This window comes from Podarcis bocagei (genome assembly GCF_964188305.1).
Source record: "Podarcis bocagei genome assembly, chromosome: 17".
In the NCBI taxonomy this organism is placed as follows: domain Eukaryota; kingdom Metazoa; phylum Chordata; class Lepidosauria; order Squamata; family Lacertidae; genus Podarcis; species Podarcis bocagei.
The window spans coordinates 9,398,739-9,410,389 of record NC_138143.1 but is presented as its reverse complement, the minus strand read 5'-3'; the positions used below and the strand labels follow the sequence as shown (position 1 = coordinate 9,410,389).

Here is an 11,651-nt window from a genome sequence, read left to right as displayed (position 1 = left end):
CTATTGCCTGCTTTTTAAGTGTTACCTTTTCAGGCAGCTGTGCTTCTACCTCCTTCTTTAACCTTCTTAGCAGGAAGGGACGCAACACTTTGTGCAAACGACGGATAATCAGAATAGTTTCTTCTTCATTTAAATCCACCTGTTTTTAGTTGCACGCAGATTCAAGGAAACAAGTGTTTATTTAAATATATTTTCCTAACATCACTAGAAAAAAGTATGATCACTTTCAGACAAAAAGCCCATACTATCATTTTTAACTATAATGTTAACAATAAACAATAAAACCATGAACCAAAAAAATTTCATTTCACCGATTCATCTCTAATCCCCTAAAATGATCACAATCGCCGTAGCAATTGATAGATAAATGCAGCAGGGCTGAAGAAGATCTTTGACAGCAAATCCAGACTACCAAAGAGCTGAAAAATGGCCAAGGAGGGCACAATGCTTAACCCCTCCTGCACCTGATGCTTCCCCTACAACCCCCTTTCCCAGCAGGGGTTCCAGACAGCCTTTTTGCTGCAACAGATATGAGTGCTGTCTCTTAAGGGAAAAGCAGCAGGGAACGGAAGGGTGAAGCTTTAGTACATTCCTCCTGCCATCCATTTCTCCGTTTCAAATCCTACAGCCCCTTTGCTGATTGACAGTAACCTGGCTTCCGAGAGGCAAGTCTACCTAATTTGGCCCCAAGTCACCATTGGTTACGGATGCTCTAATTTACCAATCTGTAACCCTGACTTAAAATGCTGTGAGCATCAAGATTACAACATGGCAAATTAGAGGAAACATCTTGCATAGACTGAAAAACAAAATAACAGACTGTAACAGCACTATAAGTGTGTATATATATCCCATCCACTTCCCCCAAAATAAACTCTCACATTTCCCCCCTCTCCCGCCTTCACGTACATGCTGCCACAGGAGGAGGAGGGCAGGAGTGAGGAAGAAATGGTACAGTTCTCTTAAAGGGCTTGGAATGAGGAAAATGTTCACCCAGAAGTCAAACCAAATGTAATCACAGGGAAAATGTGGATCTTCTATCCCTATTCATCTTCTGCCCCAAACTATTTGAAGTGTCAAATGCACACGTACACAAAATTGGCACAGTATTTTAAAACTACCTCAGAGTGGGCACTGACGTTTGAAATGCAAAATATTAAAAACAAACACCAGAAAGGTGTTTTTCTTTAGCAGTGCCTTCTGCTATGGGTTAATTGCAGTCCCATCGGTACTTACTATATTGAACAATACACAGTGGAAGAGAGGCCTTGAAAGGAAATTCACCATTGCATCTGATCAGAACAGCATGCTGCATGCATGTATACTAAGACAGTCAACAGCGAAGTCAATTCTAAAAGTAAATGTGGCCTAACGCTTAAGCTCACTAAAAGAATGTACAAAATGTTAGAAATGTTGTGTCAACTGACTTAATCATTGCAATAAAACTATTTGGAGTCACACAGAATCGCAAGACTCTAATAAATCAAATTGGTTAAAACAGTATTATTATTTTTGTATGACATCTGTATCACATTGTGACACCCTAAAGAAATCCAACCCCCTCCTCCGAAGAAAAATTAAATAAAAACTGGTAATATTTATGGGTGACTGGACAGTGCAAGGAGGGGAAAGTGAAGGTGGAAGATTGCAAAATTTCATGGGACCGACAGGGAATGACTCCAGAGCCTGGAGTGAAAAACCCTGGGTGAAAAACGCTGGTAGACGCTTCTTCCTGAACTTACCTTTTCTCCAGTCATGGCAAAAGGAGCATTAAACCACTGTTCGAATGTGCTACAGCTCTTGAAGATAGTTGGAAGGAGAAAGTTGAGCAGAGCCCATAGTTCAGGCAGCTTATTCTGTAGTGGAGTCCCTGTGAGAAGCAGACGACGTGGAGCTACATAGTGTGTATTCAGGACTTGGGTGAGCTTGCAATGGTGGTTCTTCATTCGGTGACCTTCGTCAACAATCATGTACTTCCAACGAATCTGATGATGCAGAACAGTAACCAAATCTACTTAAGAGTTTACTTCTCAGGTATGCTTTCAATACAGTCCAGCTCACCCCACAGCCAGGTGATAGTTTGGATGTAGCTAGGTATCTGTTAAACTAGTTCAGTTTTAATTTGCACCTAAGAAAAATGCAGGGGAATATTCACTATGCCACTAATTTGTAGAAGCAATATAACAGGTAGAATCAATATAATGGAAATATTGAAGACGGGGAAATTCTCACCATCCTCAAATGCTCCAGAGAAATGGGTCTTCTGAAGCATCCCACATAGGCTGTACTAGTGCTATGGCTCTTGTGAGCAATTACTCAAATGTAATCATGATGAGAAAGTTGTGAATTGGCACTTATTAATACCCCATCTTGGCAACATCTCCCAGGCCACTGCTGTTGCTTTATGGCAAAGGGTTCGATGACTGCAGTTGAAGTTAATGAGCCATACAAGGCAGCTGACATGTGGGCTGACAAAAGCTGTTATTTGTTTTTGTTCTTTCAATATTGCTTTTTATTGAAAAATTAATAAGGACATAACATAACAGAGCATATGCAGTGTTATTCATGCAACCAAGACAAACTGCAACCAATGAGCAAATAATACTGTACAGGTGTTACTGCAGCAAAAGTATCTCACCCAAATGAGAACTGATAAGCAAGAGATTGCATATCATATTCAACCACAGTACCATATGCAACAAGTGCCTTTTGCATTAGCTGAATTACTCTTCTTTTTAAAAAACCAACATATTCACATGTACACTACACTCTTTCTTTCTCCCTTTCATTATGGGTGAGACGGGTATCTGCTCTTAATCAGAGAAGAGAGGGGCCTGCCACTTTGAATAGCTTCAGAATGCATAACTGACATGATCTATCTTGAAGATCAAGTGACTGGGAGAGGAGACACCACAGTTTAATTCAGGGATGGGGAAACCTGTGGCTTGCCAGATGTTGACTCCAGTTCCCATGAGCCCAAGCCAACATTGACGGTGGTCAAGGAAACAACATCTGGAGAGCCATAGGTTCCCTGTCCCTGGTTTAAAAGGACAAAATAAGCAAGGGTCCTCCATTTTTCAGTAATCAAGAAAATGTTATGCATGGTGAGGGGATGTTGTAAATGCTTCATTTATCTGTTTTTCTAATACTAATAATGTATATTACTTAACGTTGGTTTTGCAAGAAAAGCTGTTTAATGTTGTCTATACCTTTAGGATACCACAATGATTCATTTCTAGAACTAATGGAAAATCATCACACCAGCAAATCCTGCTTTCAAATAGGAAAGCCTCACCTTTGCAAGAATGTGCTTATCTTTGATGATATATTCATACGTAGTGAGCAAAACATTAAACTTCCCACTTCGAAGCTGAGGTACAAATGCCCGCCTTGCAGCCGGAGAGCCCTAACAAAAAAGAATTAAGAAAAACTAAGCACAGAATTTGGAGAAATAATTGACATTTGTGTTGCACTTGTGGCTGTGAAACCCCTGACTCTGTCTGCCTGTGCTAGAACATGAGTATTCCTTCTTTTCTTTTTTTATAAAAAAATATTTATTAAGTTTTCCATTTTAACCATCCAATAAAAACCACATTAAAACATTCCAAATTATAATACAATAAAATAGCCAAATATTCATGCCAAATTATATATCTTTGGGTGTCTTCCCATGCTCTGAAGTTTGGGGAGTGATGATCTAATATGAACATGAGCATTTTAGCAAAGTTGTCTGCAGTCCAGTTTTAGCAGAGGAAAGCAAACAACAGACAGGGGCTTTGTGGGGCTGGCTGAGGGAAACGTAGATATAAGGAATGTAGAGCTGATAGGCTGGAAGGAATTATAAGAAAAGCAGACACTGCACAAAGAAGCAGGAACAGGAAAGGTAAATTAAAAAGGAGCACTGAAGAAAAAGGCAGAAGGTACAGGGAGATGACTGAGAAAGAAGGGTTAATGGAGAAGGGCTGATGAAGATGCAGACCACTTAAGGAAACAGAAATTGCATTTTCACACACAGGTCTGAGGGATTGTGGGGGGGAAGCTGTGTGTTATTTGCAGGAAAGAAGTTGAAAAGCAAGAGGCTTGGGGGGAGGGCTGACAACTTTGGGTCACAAACAAATATGCTGGACGTTGGAAAATAAGAAGAAAAAAATAAGCATTTTCTCTCTTTAACTTTAGAAGAAGCTTTTCTGTAGCAGTCCTGTTACACTGATGGGTAAGAGTACAGTGGTGCCGCGCAAGATGAAAAGAATCCGTTCTGTGATTCTCTTCGTCTAGCGGTTTTTTCGTCTTGCGAAGCAAGCCCATTCACGGATTAGCGGATTAGCGCTATTAGCGGCTTTTAGCGGCTTATCTGCTGATCGGATCAGCTGATAAGCGGCTTAGCATCTTAGAAAAAGGGGGGGGGGAGGAAAAAAACCCAGCAGGAACTCGCAAGACATTGTCGTCTTGCGAAGCAAGCCCATAGGAAATTTGTTTTGCGAAGCACCTCCAAAAGGGAAAACTCTTTCGTCTAGCGGGTTTTTCGTCTTGCGAGGCATTCGTCTTGCGGGGCACCACTGTAGTTTAAGAAACAGGAAGGTGACCCCGCCCCCAATATTATGCCACAGTTGTTTCTGAATGTACAGGGAAATGCAACAATTTGCTTTCAGTCAGAGGATGCTGGGGAATCATAACTGACTCGTCATTCCATCTTGAATTTGAAATGAAAATCTGAACCACAATACTTGCCTTGTATGAGACTTTAACCACAGAAGGAGCCCACTTATCAAATTCATATGCCCAGTTTGAGAGAGTTCTAGAACAGAAAAACAGCAAAGACTCCATTTTATATAGTCACGGACCACACATAATACGAAGATTGGCAGTTTAAAAAACAAGAACTGCATACAACCCCTTTAAAATAGCACATCAAAAAAGCACATTACAAAGGTGCATTAACAACTGCCAGTTTATCAGGTGATTTGGTCAGCTGGAGATAAGAGTCAGTTTCACCGATCCTGAAACAGAGTTTGACATGCAAACTTGTTTTTCAAGCAGCCATTTGTTTTATTAGCAAAGCTCATGTAATGCTTTTGCCGTCTCTCTTGCAAATACAGCATCAAATAATGATATGAATTATGGACCTAGTTCCTCTTAAGAATAGAACACATAAAAGCTTTGGAGGAATAATACAAAGCAGACTAGTTCCCAATGGCACTTCAAATACAGTATTTACACATTTCATAGCACTTTTTGAGTTCTGATCACCTGATTCAAATCAATCAACTATATAGTTACATGGGATCAAATAACTGAATGGGATTAATCTGGCCTAGTAACTTGCCTCAAAAAGTGGCCATGCAGTGGTTAGTGCAAACCAGCTTTTTGCTAAGTCTGAGTTAAATCATACTTCCAGCATTATACCAGCCACACTCCCTCAGCGATTTCTTGCTATGCTTAACAGGTCTAATCTTTAACACTCCCAATTCTGAAAGTTATTTATACTATCGCCACACATACTCTGCTAGTCTCGCCCTGTTTCTATCAAGTTTGCTGAATTTGGTGACCACATTTTGTTCATATTTCTGCACGAAGCAGACCAGCCCAGATGGCTGCATTAGAACTATAATGGTGATATACTACAATAAGATATTTTGCATGAACACAGAAGCGTTTGAATGTGACAATCCTTAAGTGGCAGATGGATAGAATAGGAATACTTACGACAGAGGTACTATAATGAGGAACGGTCCATTGATACGTTTGTGCTCCATGAGGTATGTAATTAAAGCAATGGTCTGGATTGTCTTACCCAGACCCATTTCATCTGCCAGGATTCCATTTAGATTATTATTGTACAAGGATACTAGCCACTCTAAACCTTTAATCTATGGGAAAAGAAAAAGAAATGCTCACACGTTTCTGGACAAATGGAGAGAAAATACTGTCAATACTTGCTTCCTCTTTTGCAATTTTAAGCACATCTACACCCAGCACAAGTGCCTAAGCTAACACCGCTCTGAAGAAAAGGGCCTTGCTTTCAGTTTCTCACCTGATACTGCTTGAGGACACCATTCACCATGAGAGTGGACTGTTTGTCCACCCTTTCAGTGACTGCATGAGCCACAGCGTAGTAAGACTGTAACCCCCTTGCCAGGGCTTGAGACACTCCATACTCGTCATCAACATCTTGCTTTGCATTCCTAAGGGAAAAAATTAAAGAGGTTGGGGAAATGGGTTAAGAGTGAGAGAAAAAATGAGGGGGGGGGGTAAACTTGGATCATATACCTAACTGGCAAAACCCTTACTAACTTCTTGTTGTTGTTTAGTCGTGTCCAACTCTTTGTGACCCCATGGACCAGAGCACGCCAGGCATTCCTGTCTTCCACTGCCTCCCGCAGTTTGGTCAAACTCATGTCAGTAGCTTCGAGAACACTGTCGAACCATCTCACCCTCTGTTGTCCCCTTCTCCTTGTGCCCTCAATCTTTCCCAACATCAGGGTCTTTTCTGTTCTTACTAACTTAGAACATTTAAAAGAAAACTTAACCTTTTATAGTGCAGGGTGACAAAGACAATTGTTTGTTTGAGCAGGGTTATTGGTTGGTTTGATGTGTATTTTTTTGTATAGGATCAACCTAAATGTGGGAGATAAGTGTTTTAGGTTGGAAACTGGCATGACAAACCTCGGTTTTTGGACGTCTCGGCTGCTGAACATTTCAGCTGCCGAACACCGAAAACCAGGAAGTGAATGCTTCCATTTTCAAACATGCCTCGGAAGTCGAACGGCATCTGAGGCGCGTTTCTCAATTTTCCCCATTGAACATGCTGACAGCCCTTTGATCCTTGGTTTTCAAATGTTTCGGAAGTCTGATTTCCGAAACAGATTACATTCGAAAATCAATGTTCCACTGATTTGGATAAGAAAATTGGCTTCCAGGTGGAAAAATCAAAATTGGAAACAGAACTGTTAGACCCTAAAACCAAGATTTTGTCAAAGATGTATAACTTGCTGTTGAAATGGAATACTCAGGATGAAACGGTGAAATCTGCTATGATTAAATGGGCACAAGATGTTGGACATAATATAATGATGGCTGACTGGGAACAGTTATGGACCACAGGTATGAAGTTTACGGCATGTAATGCCTTAAGAGAGAATATTATGAAAATGGTATACAGGTGGTACATGACCCCAGTCAAGCTTGCAAAAATCTATCATTTGCCCGATAACAAATGTTGGAAATGTAAAGAAACTGAAGGTACATTCTTCCACCTTTGGTGGACATGCCCAAGGATTAAGGCTTTCTGGGAGATGATCTATAATGAATTGGAAAAAGCATTTAAATATACCTTCTTGAAGAAACCAGAGGCCTTCCTCCTGGGCATAGTCGGCCAATTGGTGCCAAAGAAGGATAGAACTTTTTTTATGTATGCCACAACAGCAGCAAGAATACTCATTGCAAAGTATTGGAAGACACAAGATCTACCCATTCTGGAAGAATGGCTGATGAAGGTGATTGACTATATGGAATTGGCGGAAATGACTGGCAGAATCCGAGACCAGGGAGAAGAGTCGGTGGAAGAAGATTGGAAGAAATTTAAAGACTATTTACAGAAATATTGTAAAATTAATGAATGTTAGAACGATGTTGGATAGAAACTAAGTGGTTTTTAGCTGCAATACTATAAGGGAATATGAAAAATGGATTACTAATAGGTAAAGATTTAATGTTACAATATTTTAAGATTAAAGATTAGGATAAACAAAGAGGGGAAGGATTTGCTGAACCAACAAACTGAATTGGAATACAAAAAAGGGAGGCGTGAGGAGGTCCGGGAAACAAGCTAATGAAAAATAAGTAATGGAAAGATTGAGTTGTTTTTAATTATTTTTCTTTTTTCTATTTTTATTTTGTAATATTTTGAAAATCTTAATAAATATCTTATAAAAAAAAAACAAAGAAGGATAGAATTTTCTTTATGTATGCCACAACAGCAGCAAGAATACTTATCGCAAAATATTGGAAGACACAAGATTTACCCACTCTGGAAGAATGGCAGATGAAGGTGATGGACTATATGGAACTGGCGGAAATGACTGGCAGAATTCGAGACCAGGGAGAAGAGTCGGTGGAAGAAGATTGGAAAAAATTTAAAAACTATTTACAGAAATACTGCAAAATTAATGAATGTTAGAATGATGTTGGATTGAAGTTAAGTGGTTTTTAGCAGCAATGTTATAAAGGAATATGTAAAAATGGATTGTTAATAGGTGATAATTTAAAGTTATAATATATTAAGATAAAAGGTTAAGATAAAATCAAAGAGGGGAAGGAATTGCTGAATATTTTTGATTTCAGACACTTTGGTAGACTTACAAGTACAGACTCTGCCCTCTTCTACTTATGGGGTGAACTTATACATTAGAATCACAGAATCGTAGAGTTGGAAAGGACCCCAACAGTTATTTGGCTCAATTATCCCTGACAAGATAACCTCCCTACCTCTGTTTAAAAACCTCCAGTGAAGGAAGAGACCAACACCTTCATCTGACACTTTCACTTGTATTTAGAGGAAAACCTGAAAGATAGTTGGTAACATAAACACGGAGGGATGATGTGAGCCTTACTCAATAATGTGCCTTGCATCCACTTCAGATACATCATCGCTATCTGGATCTGGAATTTTCTTCTTCTCTTCCACAGGTAAAGCGGACTGAGGAGGCTGTGGTTGTTCCTCTTCCTCCTCCTGTCAGAAACAGAAACTGCATCAGTTTTGATACGTATACCGACGTAAAATCAAAATGCTTTCAATGCTGTCTTAATTAGAAGGACAGTCTGCTGAAATACTTGTACACACTGACCAACCACAGGCAAATTCTCAAGAACCAAAGCCTGTGTATATCGTAATATTTAACATGGAATTTATGCAGATACAATTTGTGGGCATTGACCATGCCTCCACAGCAGTCTTCTGGCTTATCTGCTACATCTGCACAGAACACGATCAAGAAAATTATGTGAAAGCTGAGCCAGTCCTTCATACCTCTTCTTCCTCTTCGGATCCGCTTTCTTCACTGTCAGATCTTGGTGCTACTTCATATCTATTTAAACAGATATTAAAATGGCTAATATGGACAACACGGGAAAAAAATTAGATAGGAAAATGTGATACTCTTAATTTTCTACTTAATCAGTCATGGAGAGCAATCTGACTAGTGTTGCTCCTCTTTTCTGAAGTCACTGGGGGAGTTTGCAGGAAGAAAGAATCTCAAGTCTAGAAAATGAGACATTTCTAAAAAGTTATCCCCACTCCAGTCCCTTGTACACACAGCAAGAAGTAATCCCTAATATGCCCAAGGCTGGAAGGGAAAAGTTTTGTCTTCAAAAGGGGAGTATTTCTCTGATAAACAAGCAAAATCTAAGAACACCACAAATCAAATTTTCTGTTTTCCCACACAGTGAGGGAATCTATGACTTGGGATTTCCAAAGTAGGGCAATATTGCTGAGTGGGAAAATCAAACAAAGAGAACACTTGATCTGTCACATGCCATCCAACCAAAGGAAGGTTTCATGAATGTGAGCCCCAAATACATACGAAGAGCCCTATGGGATCAGATCAAGGAGCTACCTAAGGCCAGCATCGTTCCCTACCCAACTGTGAACAGCTGGAGGCATCTGAGATGCCTTGCTAGAAACTGGTAGCCAGATTTACTGTCTCTTTATAGGGAAGCTTGATTTAAGCTAGTGGTTTTCAACCTTTTTGAGTCCACAGTGCCCTTGACCAACCACATTCTTTCTGCGGCTCCTCCGTGGTAGCCATGTACACTGGGGTTCCATTACAGGACGTGTTTATGTAGGGATTTCCCTGTTCCGCCCCCTACCCACCACCCACATTCCGCCCTGCCCCACCCCACCCTTTTCGGGTGCGGTTTTTGGTGTGCATGTAAGTGGGAACAGCAGGAGGAGGAGCATGATTCAGGCTGGACTGGGGTGGGGAAAGAGACAAAGATTGATCGATTTGCAGATATGCAAGAATGATTTCAAGAGGGAGGGAGGGAGAAGGAGGGCCCTCCCACGGCATCCCTGACCAATCGCTGTCACCCAAGGGTGCTGAGGCACACAAGTTGAAAACCTCTGATTTAAGCAACTGAGGCTAATAGCTGTTGCCATACCAATACTCCCCTTTTGAAGACAAAACTTAGAGGCATATTACAAATTAGCTTTTCTTAACAATCAAAGTCCAGAAGTAGTGGATGACCCCATGAAAATGACTTTTGAACAAACAAACAAACAAACAGGATGCAGTTACAAGGTGCTAATTTCATGGCAAAATACAAAGGATTAAATCTGTTGGCAACTTACCCAGGATTCATTTCTAACCAAGTATCCAGTTGTCCTGCTTTCGGTGCATCCGTGCCAGTAAGAATTTTCCCACTTTCTACATGGATCACTTTCACAGGGAGGTCACTCATTTGGCTGGTTTCATCCAAAGGCTGAAAAAACACAAATGTGTGTTAAACTTATTGTTTTATATTTCCACAGTACAAAAAACGAGGGTCCCCAATGATGGTACTGTTTATGCATCCTTTTTAAGAAAGGTTGGTTAGTCACCTGTCATGTAGGATCTGGTTGAGATTCCTGCATTGAGGGGGTGGACCCTCAAGGTACCTTCCAACACTATAATTCTATGGGAAAAAATGGCTTACTGAGAGCTTTTGCGACATAGTGGACACTTTGTTGGACAAGGACAGGGAAACTTGCACATTCCTGCAGCTTTTGGAGTGCTTCACATATGTTTGATTAGAATAGACAAAGGGTCAGAAGAAATTAGTGAGTACATGCAATGCTGTCTCTATGCCCTGCTAGCTTTTCCCACTTGGCCTGGGAGAACAGCTGCAAAAGCTGAGGCTGCTGAAACAAACTCTTGGGTTGCGGTACTGTTTAGGGGCTGTTTTGCTGTTGCTGTTATAGATATTAATTTTTTGTATCTCTATTTTTAGATCACATTATGATTTATATGGAAACTGTTCAATTTGGTTGTGTATGTTTGTTTTTATAATAATTTTTATTTAAAATAAATTTGGTTGTGTATGTTTTAATGTGTTTTATTTATTATGACTACTTTTGTTATGTGTGTAATTATGTAAATCTTCTCACGTTGGCACACAAATAAAATTATGATGATTATGATACTATCTAAATGGCTGAAAATCTATGGTCTGTTTGCAGTGAAGCTGCAATAGGGAAGCAGCTGGCCAATAAGGACCAGGAGACTTGGAGTGAAATGACTACAGCCAGCTTATTTAGAGTCTGGGCTTTGATGGTCCTCTCATAAGCTGGATGTTTCTCATACTGAGCCTTAAGCAGTTTTATATCATTGTTACTTGTTTATACATGCAATTTATTCTTTGGCTTCTTTTAAGTTGATTCTTCTGCTCTTCTTTTTCCACAGCTTCTCGTTGAAGCCTAGGTACCATTTCTTTCATCTCCAACCCTTTCATGATCTTTTCCAAAACCTTCATGTTCCTTGCAGAGCTCATTTTTCAAACTTAGCTGTATTTCAACATGGTGGCGAGTCTCCTTTTTTAACTGTTTCTCCATCACTTTCAACACACTGACAATACTCTTGAGGTCATTTTGCGTGAGGCAGCACTTGTGTGTTTCCTGT

At 40.1% G+C, this 11,651-nt stretch overlaps 1 protein-coding gene across 11 annotated transcripts in view; it reads right to left on the bottom strand.

Annotated features, from left to right (window-relative positions):
• SMARCA4 (SWI/SNF related BAF chromatin remodeling complex subunit ATPase 4) overlaps positions 1-11,651 on the bottom strand; it is a 68,197-nt gene that overhangs the window by 25,088 nt on the left and 31,458 nt on the right. For all 11 annotated transcript variants that reach the window (XM_081177255.1, XM_081177252.1, XM_081177256.1 and 8 more), the window contains exons 13-21: positions 10,346-10,476; positions 9,026-9,083; positions 8,610-8,728; positions 6,032-6,182; positions 5,704-5,867; positions 4,729-4,795; positions 3,296-3,406; positions 1,743-1,985; positions 26-139 (exon numbers count right to left, since the gene is read on the bottom strand). In XM_081177255.1, the coding sequence (XP_081033381.1) occupies positions 26-139; positions 1,743-1,985; positions 3,296-3,406; positions 4,729-4,795; positions 5,704-5,867; positions 6,032-6,182; positions 8,610-8,728; positions 9,026-9,083; positions 10,346-10,476 (1,158 nt within the window). The remainder of the gene's footprint in view (positions 1-25; positions 140-1,742; positions 1,986-3,295; positions 3,407-4,728; positions 4,796-5,703; positions 5,868-6,031; positions 6,183-8,609; positions 8,729-9,025; positions 9,084-10,345; positions 10,477-11,651) is intronic.